Raw genomic sequence first — 13,640 nt, forward strand, 5'->3', positions numbered from 1 at the left:
AGTCATTTCTATCGCTCCCTGTCTTTTTTTATCTTGCTCGTCTTGATCTTCCCTTTGCCGCACTTCCTCAATGCTCATCCCATCAAGTTTGAGCAATATCTGACAGCCCATCCATTCGTTCTGAATGAGCGCTATCTGATCAGCTTTGTCTTTTTTTCCTTTCTATCTCTTAATTTCTCATCCTATATCTAGAGTCACACTCAACAGTTCACTTTTCTCTTTGTCCCTGTGGGACTTAGAGATCACATCTCTTTTTAGAGTTCTCTCTGGACTCTCATCACTGCTATACGCAGGTGGCTCATGTGCTGGATTACTGTATTCTGCCGCTGCTTTAAGCTCCCTTAATGGATAGTCTTTCGTACTATCGCCATTTACTTCAGGCGCGGTAGGGGGAGCAGAGGTAGGGGGAGCAGAAAGCTGAACACCCCCCTCTCTACACTGGTTAAGCATCCAGTCTTCAGGAGGCGGGGTCTTCCCTTTCCTCCTGGTACACTCTGGGTGCCTGCCGCCATTACAGCCCACGAGCGTCTGATTTCAAAGATGGCCGCCCCCAGCATTGTTTACCTGGCTGCCTAGCAACCAGGCATAGGCAACACGAGCCGCGATTGGCCGCTCCTGCCTTCATCAGCACGTAGTCACGACCGGATGGTGTGAGCCGGCCCTTCCTGGACAAGGCCCCCACTGATGAGGCCCATTCCTGTCCAGAGCCTGTCGTGAGCCTCGTGAGCCGCAGGGGCCAGAAACTCTGCTTGACTCGAGGCACATTGCTGAGAATCATTGGGTAAGTGCCTTAATGCGCCCTGCAACTCACGCTACATTATTGACTTTTGTGCGCAATCCCGTAAAGACTATACCTACGTCTGCCCAGTCCTACACGGACACCCGCTACAAATGCGAACTGACACGCTGCCATTCTAATTGAATATCTGTATTACAACCCTATCCTTGCAACGTCAATCTAGACCAGATGTATGTCACTTTGCCTGTGCATATCAACCGTTGTCAAATCTGGTTGCTGCCCTGAACTTTGTTCTCGCCATACAGTAATCTGCCTCATCTAGACACCACGAGGTGCACCTCAGCCCAACTGTATCACCTCTGCCTGGTACACCCCATACAACCATATTAAATGCATATTGAAAATTCCTCAAATCTAGATGCCCTCTGATGTATGCATCTTAGTCAGTGTTAGGAATTGTCACATCTAGGTGCCCTCTGATGTATGCATCTTAGTCATTCTCAGGAATTGTCACATCTAGGTGCCCTCTAATGTATGCACTTTAGTCAATGTTAGGAATTGTCACATCTAGGTGCCCCTGTTGTATGCTCCAACCTCAAAACTAGTTGCACTCAATCTAGATACCATAGTGCACAGGCTGTACCTGACCAATTCTACCTGACTCTAACTAGCCACCAACTATCATAGTCTGGCCTGCTCCCCACAGCGCCACTAGACTCCACCGCTATCTACAGACCATGATCTTCTGGCTCGCCCTAATCATGTTCCCCTTCTGCTTAATACAGGACTACGTACCCTGTAGCAACAATAGCTAAATAGCCCACCAGGACGGCCTCGCTAAACTAGGGTGCCCCAGACACCACCCCATCCCATGCCCCACTCCGTTCCTACCCTCTGCATCCCCCTTCCCCCCCACTTACCACCACCCTCTCACCTCCACTGTCATCCATGGCCTACTTACCAACAGCCACCCCAGTCCCATTGCTAAGTCTAACCAAATCATACTGACCACCAAACCTCCCGCCCGCTTTAAGCCGCCCGGGCCAACCACCCCATCCCTTACTCCCAACTTCACAGCCCGCAATGACAGATTAGGCTCCAGGCTCCCCACCACAATTTCAAAACCCAACTCCAAACCTTACACCAAAACTAATACAAAGCACATTGCACCGAACAAGCCCACACCTCCCCCACTAAAAGGCGCCCTACTCAACGTCAGATCCCTGGCTGCCCACCCCACAGAAATTGCAGACATTATCCTTACCAACGACCTGGACTTTCTAGCCCTAACAGAAACTTGGCTTCATGAGGCGTCCGGACCCCATTTATCGCTAGCCATCCCAGACAAATACTCTATCCTCAGAGCGGACAGATCAAACGCCAGAGGTGGAGGTGTAGCGATCATTTCCAAATCCGCCCTAGGCCTTAGACCAACCGACAGTCGCACTCACACCCAGCGAGTGACTCACAGCCAAACTACAAACCTCCCCCACAACCACGATCACCATCCACCTCATATATAGACCCCCAGGCCCCCCTGGGACCTTTGAAGAAGACATCGCATCCCTCATCACCGAAAATTCCAAACCATCAGCACAAATCATGATCCTCGGAGACTTCAATCTCGGCTACCAAGACTCTAATGATGCACATGCTGCCTCACCCTTGCCAGGGCCCTAATACAATCTAAACTGGATTACTGTAACAGCCTGTACCTAGGTGCTAATCAATCCGTACTCAACAAGCTGCAGGTAATACAAAATAACGCCTTGCGCGCAGCCCTCAACATTCCCAGACAAGAGCATATCTCTGCTACTAGGAAAGCCTGCAAATGGCTATCCATACGCCAAAAAATTGATCTAAAAACCATCTGCCTACAACAATTGTGCCTACGTACAAATCCCTCAATCACCTAGCACCACCATATCTAGCTAATAAATTCACCCTGAAACCTGCCACCAGATCCACCAGATCCTCCAACACTCTTTGCTTATTAGTGCCCAGGTTCCACCTAAAAAGAGCTGGAGGGGTAAGCTTCACAGTGCTTGCCCCCCAACTCTGGAACTCCCTACCGCTTAACATCAAAACTGTCGAATCCTTCCAGATCTTTAGGAAGCAGGTCATCAGCTGGCTGCTAAACAAAGAATAACGTCATTAACACCAGACCCGTGCGGTAACTGGCTTAGACACTGTATTTATACTGAAAATTGTATATTGTACGTACTGCATATACTCTGTATATTGATCACTGTATATATATATATGTATATATTATAAACTTGTACGAAGTATGCAACATAAGTCAACGTTGTAACCAAATTCTTAAGTGCCCTTCTACCTTGGGTTTGGAGCGCCATACAAATAAAACAAACAAACTTTTTCCAAAGCTCTAAGCTAGCTAACCTTTTGTCTAATTATTTTTAATGCTGTGTGCATGTATGTGGTCATGTGTAAAGCTGGTTTTGACAGTGATTCCCCCCCCTCCCCCCTGTGGCCATGGCATGAACATTTTTATCTGCCGTGCCCTTAACCCATTCTGCACTATACTGCTTAAGCTTCGGTGTGTGTTTTGGCAGCTGTTTGCACAGGTAACATCTTCCATCATGACTAGTCACACTCGACTGTCAATACTTAACGTATTTTACACAGAAAATACTTTTCAGAAAAATAATACAATATGAGCGTGCACCAATCTTCGCAGCTCCTAACCTCTGTCTCACCTATTCAATCTACCTATACAATCAATATCTTTATCAACTAAATAAATAATCTACTCTCAGCCTTTTACCACAGTCTATTAGTTGTCGCTCCTTAACATTTCATCACTTCCTTAACACATATAACACATACATTATACAAACCGACAGACTGGCCGGCCCCACACATATCCTTGCCAATGCTCCTCATGGCTATTCTCGCCCCTAATAATGACTCCGATCGGAGTGTTAGATATTTCCTTTAACAGATCTATCTGTTCGTAGCCTATGTATTCACTTGGATTCTGAAATAACTTCTCCTAAATGTTCCTGAACGCAGGTTTTCTGGGCTTATCTGTGAAGCTCCTCGTCTCACAACCAAATACTTCTACTTGACGCTCCTCGTCATTAACTCAAATACCCAACCATCCTCCCGTTACTCTTTCCCCATTATCACCTTCCCCATTTAACACAATTATTTTTGCCACCTGTCTCAATCTACTCACCATTCGTGTTTCAGCTCCTGACCGTCTGGATTGTCTCCTCCTAAACCGGCCACCTTAGCCTTTGGTCCGCTCAGCTGTCTGTAGAAATCGGGAGGGGAATTCCGTGAAAGAGGGACCCGTCCCACCTGCTTCGTTTGTCTTGTAAGAACTTGGTTTTGGCCGCTATCCACAGGAAGCCTCACGGTCCTCCAGCTAAATGGAAGAGATATTTCAAAGTCACTTAAAAGCCTACTTGGTCGATGGGTCTTAAAGCATACTCTCTCTGCTACCACGTGAACCCATACACCTAGCGCCCTTTAAGACGAGGTAGCAATATGTGGAGATAGAGAGATAGATGGGGATGCAGAATTTACTCAAACATCAAGAATCAAATGGACTCGGGAAGTTGGCAAAACTTGGTCTTTTTTTATTTGCAATGATCTAAAACAGGGAGTTACAACGGACATCAAAGGACGTTTGCTCGATTTCTCTCGGCGCATATTATAAAAAACACATCTCTTATAGTCGTACTACGTCCCGTCCCCTTTCCTTCATGCTTATGGAACATTCCTGCGTCCTGTGGGACGGGACCGGAGCACTTTGTAAAAAGCATCACATTTTTCAAAAATGTGTCCTTCTCTTTTTGCGCGGGATACCGCACGCAGCCGTAACCCTGCCCTGCTTAGCTCTGCCCAGCGCATCGCCCATCAGTCCTTTTCTCCGCTCGATCATGACTGGATGCACTTGCATCTTTGGAAGATTTTTTCCTTCCAGTGTCCTTCTCTCCTGCTCCGGTTTAGCGGTCGTGTCGTATTCCGTATATGCCTTTTCAGTTAGATTTTCCTAATTGTTCATCTTGTGACCGACGCTTCGCTAGGGCGGATCCCCATCCTCTTTGTTTAGAGTGTTTGGGTCCGGACCACCGGTGGGACTCGTGCTTTTACTGCGATTCCCTTTCGGTCCGGGCGCTTCAACGTCGTTTAGAGCGGTGGGAGGAGGTGTTTCAGTGCACTCCCCCCTACGCCCTTTCAAGTTTTCATCGACGATAAGAAGAAATGCCCGTTGAGTTCTTTACTTTTTAGAGCACCCTGGCCGGGGGACTCCTTCCCGGGGTCTTCCCGGTCCGGGAGGAGTGTCAAAAGCTCTTTTACCGGGGCTTGCCCTGAGGTGCCTTTTTAGGCCTAAAAAGTGTACTGTAGTTTTCTCTGCGGGTCTCCGTAAGGGGCCTATTCACAACGGATTACAATCCGAGGCCCCTCCTGTGGGGGCTGTTTGTGGGCCCAGTTCTACTGAGGCGGCGGGTACCGAAGCTTGCTTCGAGGTTTCCTTGACTGGAGCTTCCCGTAAGGACACCGGGGTACGCCCTGAGGCCTCAGTTGAGGTTTTCTGTACCGAACTAAAGTTTGAGGCCCTTCGTGAAGGGGCTTTTACCGGGCTCGGGTCTGATGCCCCTCGTTTGGAGGCTAAGGTGTCATGACAGTTCTGAGCAGCCTGTTAAGGTCTTGTCGGTGAGGTATACTCATCGCTCTCGCTCAAGCGGTGACGCCAGTTTTGTTGAGGGGGCATGGAATGAGGTCTCTGACCGGAATTCCTCTTGTTACCGGCGTTGCTGAGGTCCTTCCATTCAAGGCTATTCTGGCTGATGGCATGTCTCAGAAACATTCTAGGCCACGCATTACCGGCTTGGCCGAGGTTCCTTGTGCCAAGGCTAAAATGAAGACCCCTGACCCATCTGTGGAGACCCCTGTCTCACTCCTACACCTGTCGCAGTTCTCAGGTCCTCAGGTGTTGACAAAATGGTGGCTGCTCCCGCCAAGACTACGGCGCCCATTTTGTATACCTCCCTTACAACTATGCCATCAGCGCTGGGTAATATGGGCAAGGTTTGGTGTCTAACGTTGTCCTTATGGGGGATCTCGTTGATATACTATGTTAAACGTTACTGTTCAACTGGGGGTGGGGAGGTAGTGGGAATGGTTCCCATTGTGCGTATATTGAAGTTTTCTCCGGTTGGGAGGGGTGGCATGGTGTCCTTGTATCCTACTGCACTGGTCCGATGTCTTAGTGCCAGTAGAGCAGGCATTAAGAGTAGGTGTAGACATGTGTTGTACATATTGCTCTTGGTGTGTTTGTGGTACAATTGGACCAATAAACGCAATGGTGGGCTATCTCGGCAATGCACAGTAGTCTGAATGCAACTAAAGGGTAGGGGCACCTCAGTAAGCGAGTGCAGCAGTGGGCTGGAGAAGGTGCAATACGGCTGGTAAGCACAACAGTAGGCTAGTTCAGGTGCAAGCAATAACCTCATGTGTCCAGCAATAAGCTAGACAGGATGTAACTGGAAGACCATAGTAGTGGACTAGTTCAGATAAAAACTAGTGCTAGTAAAGAGTTCAGGTTCAGAGTAATGGTTTAGATACATAAAGTAGTACAGTAGAACAGTGCAATAGCAGGTACAGCAGTGGGCTACCAATAGGATGTTACTGGGCTAGTGAGGCATCACCATAGGCTGGTTTGGGTGCTGCAGTATGCTAGTGAGTACAACCGTAGGAGCAGGTGTGCCCCAGATAAGGCTGTTAACACTATGCAGCAACGGGTTACCAAATTGAGTGCAGCTGGGCCAATAAAACCTGCAGTAAGCTTGTTCAGGTTTAAACAAACAGGCTAGTAGGTGCAACAGTAGGATGCATCTGGAGCTGTAGGCCTTGCAATAGGTTAGTTCCACTTTGAGTAATAGGCTAGTGAGTACCACAGTGGAATCAAAAGAACCCTTAGTTAAAGACGTTTGCATTACACAACTGAAAGGGGACATCTAAATCTAAACTGTCAGAAAAGGAACAACATGAAGTGAGTATTCTTCCAGTGTCGTCCACCACCTGTGGATCAAGTCCACATCATCAAAACAAGTTAAGCTTATAAGCCCCTGTCCCTCCAGAGACTCTCATATCTATAAAATAATGTCCAAATGATGTGGCCAACACAGTCCAAAAACTATAATTAATAAGTCCTTAGCCATGGCTGGTCCCTATTGTACAAAACAAATGTTCCAAGTGTTGGCCTACAAAAGGTCCCTTGCTTTTTAGCTTTCTCCTCAGGCTCTGCTTTTGGCTTCTTCTCTTACAGCTTGATTCTCAGTTTCGTCTGCATTGGGTAAGTGGGAATGGCAAAGTTAACCAGGACAGGCAGTATATATTTGAAAAAACATGCTTTATAACCGCTTACGTAATTGTAAACTGTTTAGTGGGGTTTTTGGATATCGAGACTCTGTTATTCCACATCTGAACAGACAGAGAGGTAAAGATTCTGCCTCAGATTCTATTTTCTGTAACCATTTCATTTTTAAAATAACATTTGCTCATCTCTCTCTTTCTCTTTCTCGCTCTCTTTATTGGGTTATTAGATTGTTAACTTCTACTGTCTAATCGCTGCATTATACACACTAGGAAGACATAAAGGCAAGGTACATTCTCTAACTAGATACCCACAGACACTTCCTAAGACTTTCCATACTCTATATAGTGATTCGTGGTCAATAGGGAATGTGCCTTCATATATGCTGGTGAATTTACTCTGTAGTCTCAGGCTCACAATCTCCTCTCCCTTCTCCTGTCTGTACCTCCTACTACTCTCCTCCAACTCCACCCTTTAAGAGTTGCATTATGTGACGAATCCAGGGATTTCGTCCATTTTCCCCAAAAGGGAGGCACCCCCCCTCCCCCTTGTGACTTGGTGAGCCTGTTATGCAATATCCTCCCTAGGCGACAGGGCAAGCGGGAACCCAATGGGGGTGACCCCTACCGGCCCTCTGGGAACAGGGACAGCAAACTTAGGTTTTCCTTTTCACCTCAACTCACTGCAAAGTCTGAAGCATTCATTGGGTATAATTGGAATTTAACAGGGTACCTATGTGCAGGGCCGCGTCAAGGCCGGTGGTTTGAACTGACTGTCCTCAATAAAAGCCTCATGGTAAAACACAGAACCAATGGGATGGCTTCCTACACTCCACGGAGGGTCTAAAATACATCTGTACCCTGAGAGAAGGGGTGCTCAGCTACGGTGTGAGAGATGCCGGCTTGCGTGCCCACGCAATAGAGAAAGCTCTGCCCCCGGAGCTGAGCGGGAGAGCCACTCAGTTGCAACCTGCAGTGGAGATCCCACCATGCCTGGGACTGCCGGGAGAGGAAACCACTACCGGAAATGGAAGTAGTACCCACAACCTGCTCCTCCTAGATGGGAGGAAAGAACTGAAGCTAAGCAGCAAATGTGCCGTTTGGAGCCAGGACGAGAAAGTGGGTCTGTGCACAGCCGGGAGGCCGCCTCCATATCCGAAGCACGCCGCTGGAGTACAGGTACTCACTGTCATACGGAAAGTGGGTGTAGGGCGGTGAAACGGGCCCTAACCCAGACGGGGCTGACCTTCAGAAGACCCCATGTGGTGGTAATTGAAACCGCCAGAGAGAACATAACCAAAGCAGGGCCAAGCAGGCCCGTAGCCAGCAATGGGCAGATGGCCAGAAAACCCCAGAGTGGGGCTAAGAGAAGCTGCGAGAGCGACCGCAACCACAGCAAGGCCAAGCAGGCCAGTAGGCCACCTGGGGCCAATAATCCGAAGAATCTTGGAGGGGTTTTAAGAAACTACGACCTCAGACCGAGCTTAAGTCGGCCTGAGCAGGCCCCTTTCCCACATAAAGCAGGAATATCCGAATAGGAGCAAGGAGAAAGTGGTGTTTGGTAAAGAACAAGAGGCACACATCAGAGGACCTCATTAGGTTCAATATATCCCTGAGAAAAGGGGATACAACAAGAACTGTTTGGACTAACTGATAAAGCTGTGTTTTGTTAAGAGGAGTAAGAGACATTGACTTTTTTTTTTGCTATTATTTGTCCACCGTAGCCACTAGGCGACAGCTGGAGGAGACTGTTTGTTCATTTGAACCACTGAAACAGGGACTGGGAGAGCCTTTGAAAACTCTTTGATGTGGGTCAGAAAACCAGCCACCATCAAATGAACCCAGAGGGAGAAACCACCCTATTGTAAGTCACAACTTGGATTGACTTTCGTTTTTTAGGGGTACGACAGATATTAGGGTGGCATAGGTTTTGACATAAGGCTGTCTTTTTGTCCGACATCCTGACCAGCACAGCTTTTTTTTTTTTTAGAGTAGGCAAATCATCATAGAGAATGTTTTCTTTAATTTTAAATAAGGATGTGTTGAAGCATGCTCCCTTATCCGTCACCTATATTTGACAACCACAATATCCTTTATTCTTTTAAAGTCCATGGCTTTTTCAATTGGCAACAACATTATTCTTCATCAACTCTAGCTTGAAGCATCTGCTTTTTTGTATGATTTTGTGATTCATTTAACAAATGCTTATCATAGTTATCCATTTGCCTTGAATTCCTGCTTCCCTGCTTGTTAAACTGAATAGCACCCAGTAGCACGTACATCACTGGTTTTGTTTTGTGATGTATGAGGACGTGGATATATCCTGTACAGATTCTCTAAGTAATGAAAAATCCTAGAGTGAAGGTATGTAGTTATTTATAAGCAGGTGGTTTTATGTCGATTCCCGTGTAGATCCTGGTAATGCCTTTCTTACCCCGACCAAAATCCCAAAATATTCAGATCTCCCAGAAGTCCTTGAGATCTGTCATTTTGGATAAACTCTGCATGGTTTTGGTAAGGGTGGGGTGTCTTCCTATCTCTGAAGTCGGTATTGTGCGTGCCCGTGAACATGTAGAAGCACTTTTTGATGCCACCCTGAGGCTCCATCAGATCTAAAATGTGTTGTTTCCAGACTAGTCTCAGGACATTCCTGTCGTCGAAGCTGAAGGCTTTCTTCTTGCTATTGAAAGAGTTTCTGGCTCCAGCCTAGGGCAGGTGGTTTGTGGTTCTCACAGAATACCTCTGCCATGTTTTATGTAAACAAGCAGCTGTGAGGTAACCCATTTCTAACTTGTCAAGGGGATGCTGGTGCATTGTATTTTTGTGTGTCCTTTGTCCACAGCAATGTGTATAACTGACTCTTTGCATACATTGATGCAATCATTTTCCTTTTCTCTCAAAAGGTGCAAATTCTGAAGATATTACCTTGCCCTTGGAAGCTTTAACTGATCCAGATGTTGAATTAGGGGTGGTTAAACCGAAAAAGAAAGATACCCAAAAGACTGTCCTCTCAACCTTTTCAAACATGTCTTTAGACATCGCTCCACCTGATGCTCACCCACCTTTGTCACAGGATGGGGTATCTGAAGAGTCAAAAAAAGGTGAGCTTTGCTCTGATGGCATTGACCCAGTGACGCCGCCACCAGTAAAGGTTTACAAGAAACGTGGGCGAAAGTCCAAAGCAGAGTTGATGATGATTCGGCTCGCTCAGGGTTTGGATTCTGAGACACCAAAGCCAGCCTACATCAGTAAAATCCTGGAAGAGCCGGATGTTCTAGAGATGACACCAGGGGGCCGCCCTAAAAGAAGAGCTGCTAAAGCGTGAGTAAAGCTTTAAAATATTCTTTCACATTGGCTTAAAAAAAAGTTTCATTAATACTGTTTCTCCACCCCTTAAATGTGTACTTGTAATCTTCCTTCGAAGGGATTGTGTCCTCTGACTTATTCCTCATCTTAGATATCTCCTTCCAGCTCTGCTGGCCTCGGAAAATTTTTTCTCTAGAGGGCGCTGCGCGTCGACGTCCTCCGAGTCGATGTCCCTCGACAGCCGCCGTATCGACGTCATCCTGCCTATAAAGGCCGCGCGCAGCGTCCGTTGCTCAGTTCCGTTTTTCCGCGCTTACTCAGTGCCTCGGAATACCGTTGCTCAGTTCTTGTCAAGATTAATCCTATTTACCTCGAGTTATTCGATCCGTACTCGATGGCTTCCTCGTCGGAACCGACAACTCCTCGATCCGGCTTCAAAAAATGCAGAGATTGTGGAAAAAAGATGTCACTGACTGACCCTCACAGAGTTTGTCTGTGGTGTTTGGGAGCTGAACACCATTGTTCGGAGTGCGAGGACTGTATGTCCATGACAGCTAAGGCCCTGAAGGAGCGTAGGGGGAAGCTGGAGAAAGGTAAGACTTTTAAAGCTTCTTCTTCGTCGACGAAGTCGAGACACTCGTCTCCTCGTCACCATTCGCGCTCCAGGTCTCGGAGTGGGTCCCATCACTCCTCGAGATCGAAGCACTCGAAGAGGAGACATCGAAGATCCCCTTCTCCGTCTTCCTCTTCCTCTGTTTCGCCAAAAAGAATCCCTTGCCCCACGAAACATAGTTCCCGGGCTGAATGGGAGGAATTCCGCAAAAATATGATGAGCGTCTTCGAGAAAGCGGCCTCGACCCCCTCGAAGACTGCCGAGAGCGATGCTCTGGTCGAAAGACCCGAAGGTCAAAAACGCCGTGAGTCGCAGTACCCGGCGAAGGAAACCTCTCGAGCGCGTCTCGAACCCTCGAGTAGGACTATGACCTCCAAACCTTCCTCGAAGGTTCCGTCGACGCCGTTGACGAGGGTTCCGTCGACGCCGAGGTCGGTGTCTTCGACGCCGTTGTCGAAGGGACCTTCGACACACGGGTCTGTCGACTCGACGGCAGCTTCGACACCGGCGTCGACGCCAAGAAAAGTCACGGTCACGACACACCCAGTGACTATCCCCAGGTCCTCGATGACGATGGCTTCGAGACTGTCGAGTAGAATCCCAATTCTGTCGAGGTCATCGAGGCCTCCGCCTTTGTTTTCGACGCCACGCTCGAAGCCTTCGACGACATCGACATTTTTGAGGCCGATAATGACAAGTTCGGCACCCTCTGCCTTGGAAATGGGATTTACTCCCTTTATGAGTTCAGAACAATTGAGAACTATGTCCTCAATTTTGGAAGAGGGTGAATTGTCTGAACAGGAAGACACATTTGAGTTGCAGGGACCTGTAACCCCAATTAGAGAGGAATTTTCCTCTGAAGAACGCAGGTTAAAGGATCTTCATGATTCCTTACATGAGGCAAGTGGGTTAGACACTTCCCCTGAGGTGGAGTTTGCTAGGCCAGACCCGGGGGAGCATGCTGAAACCCCCTATAGAGCCTTAATGGCCAGGATCACAGAGTTTATGGGGTGGTCTGCACCTTCACAATCTTTCCAACAAGATGACCTCACGGATATTCTTGATAAAGGCCCACAGGAGGATCCTGTGGTGCCTTTCCATAAAGCTCTTCAGAGGAAGATTATGACAAACTGGGAAACCCCAGATGTCGTCCCGGCAGTAAATAAGACTTTCTACAAAATACAGGGTATCCTCTACAGACCCGGAGTTTTTTGTCAAAACACCCATCCCCAGAAAGTCTGGTGGTACAGGCAGCATCTTCTACCGATGTCAAGACGGCTTATCCTACCGTCCCACAGGACAGGGACGATAAAAAATATGATGCTATGGCAAAGAAAGTTTTTTCGGCATGTAGCATGGCTTTAAAATCTGTGAATGCTACTTGCACCCTTGCTAGATTCAGCCATACACTTTGGGAGTGTGCTTCTACAGCAGCTGACTGCATCCCGGAGGGAGAAGAAAGGGAGGCGTTCCTGAATATCATACAGGACGGTAAAGACGCTATGTGCGAATCCCTCCAGACGGGCATTGATTCGGCTGACAGTATCAGCAGAGCAATGGCGGCAAGTACAACAACCAGGAGATTTGCTTGGTTGAGAAAGTCTGGTTTTGCCCCAGATGTGCAAGCCAGACTCTTGAACATGCCATTCGATGGCTCTTCTTTGTTTGGGGAAAAAGGCGGATGACAGTTTAGAAAAACTGCAAACTTCAAAAGCAGCAGCAAAATCCCTAGGAGCTGCAATCCGTCAGACACCTTTTCGTCCCACAGGAACCTCTGCGAGAGGCAAGTCCTTTCGCTTCTACTCTGCATTCGGAAGAGGTAGAGGACGACCGGCTCAAAGGGGACAAAGAAGAACTACCCGAGGTGGACGGGGTAGATATTCAAAGGCCGCAGCAACAGCAGGTGCCTCTTTACCATCTGCATCAGCCGCCCAAAAACCACTCTGAGGACTTCCCTCACAGGACACCTGTAGGAGGCTGGTTGACTCAACATCTGGCGGAATGGCAGGCTATCACGTCAGATGCTTGGGCATTGGAAACAGTTGCCCAAGGTTACTGCCTGCCTCTCCTACGCATACCTCAGAGTCATCCAGCGGGGACCAGCTCTCAGAAAGCTCCAGATCCGCTCCTCTTGCAGGAAATTGTGGACCTGCTAGAGAAAGGTGCCATAGAACCGGTACCTGTAGCGGAGAGGAACAAGGGCTGGTACTCCCCTTACTTTCTCATTCCAAAGAAAGATGGAGGACTGAGACCCATCTTGGACTTGCGAGAATTGAACAAATTCCTCAGAAAAGACAAATTCAAGATGGTCACTCTTTCTCAGATCCTCCAGGCCCTTCAGTTCCAGGACTGGTTGGTATCTCTGGACCTTCAGGACGCTTATTTCCATGTGCCTATCCATCTCAAACACAGGAAATACCTGAGGTTCGCAATTGGCAACTCTCACTATCAATTTCGAGTGCTGCCATTTGGGCTGACCTCCGCCCCGAGGGTCTTCACCAAGTTAATGTCGGTAGTGGCGGCAAGTCTAAGGAGGGAAGGGATTCATGTCTACCCCTACCTGGACGATTGGTTGATCAGGGCTGTCTCTTCGGAACAAGCTCAGATCCAGCTAAATCACGTGTGCCACTC

The 13,640-nt window shown here is 48.0% G+C and overlaps 1 protein-coding gene across 3 annotated transcripts in view; it reads left to right on the top strand.

Moving 5' to 3' along the window:
* The window catches only part of GTF3C2 (general transcription factor IIIC subunit 2), a 1,345,710-nt gene that overhangs the window by 102,166 nt on the left and 1,229,904 nt on the right, over positions 1–13,640 (top strand). For all 3 annotated transcript variants that reach the window (XM_069605483.1, XM_069605484.1, XM_069605482.1), the window contains one exon: positions 9,994–10,411. In XM_069605483.1, coding sequence (XP_069461584.1) covers positions 9,994–10,411 — 418 coding nt within the window. The remainder of the gene's footprint in view (positions 1–9,993; positions 10,412–13,640) is intronic.

Source organism: Ambystoma mexicanum, chromosome 4p (assembly GCF_040938575.1).
Source record: "Ambystoma mexicanum isolate Mex_15411 chromosome 4p, UKY_AmexF1_1, whole genome shotgun sequence".
Lineage (NCBI taxonomy): Eukaryota > Metazoa > Chordata > Amphibia > Caudata > Ambystomatidae > Ambystoma > Ambystoma mexicanum.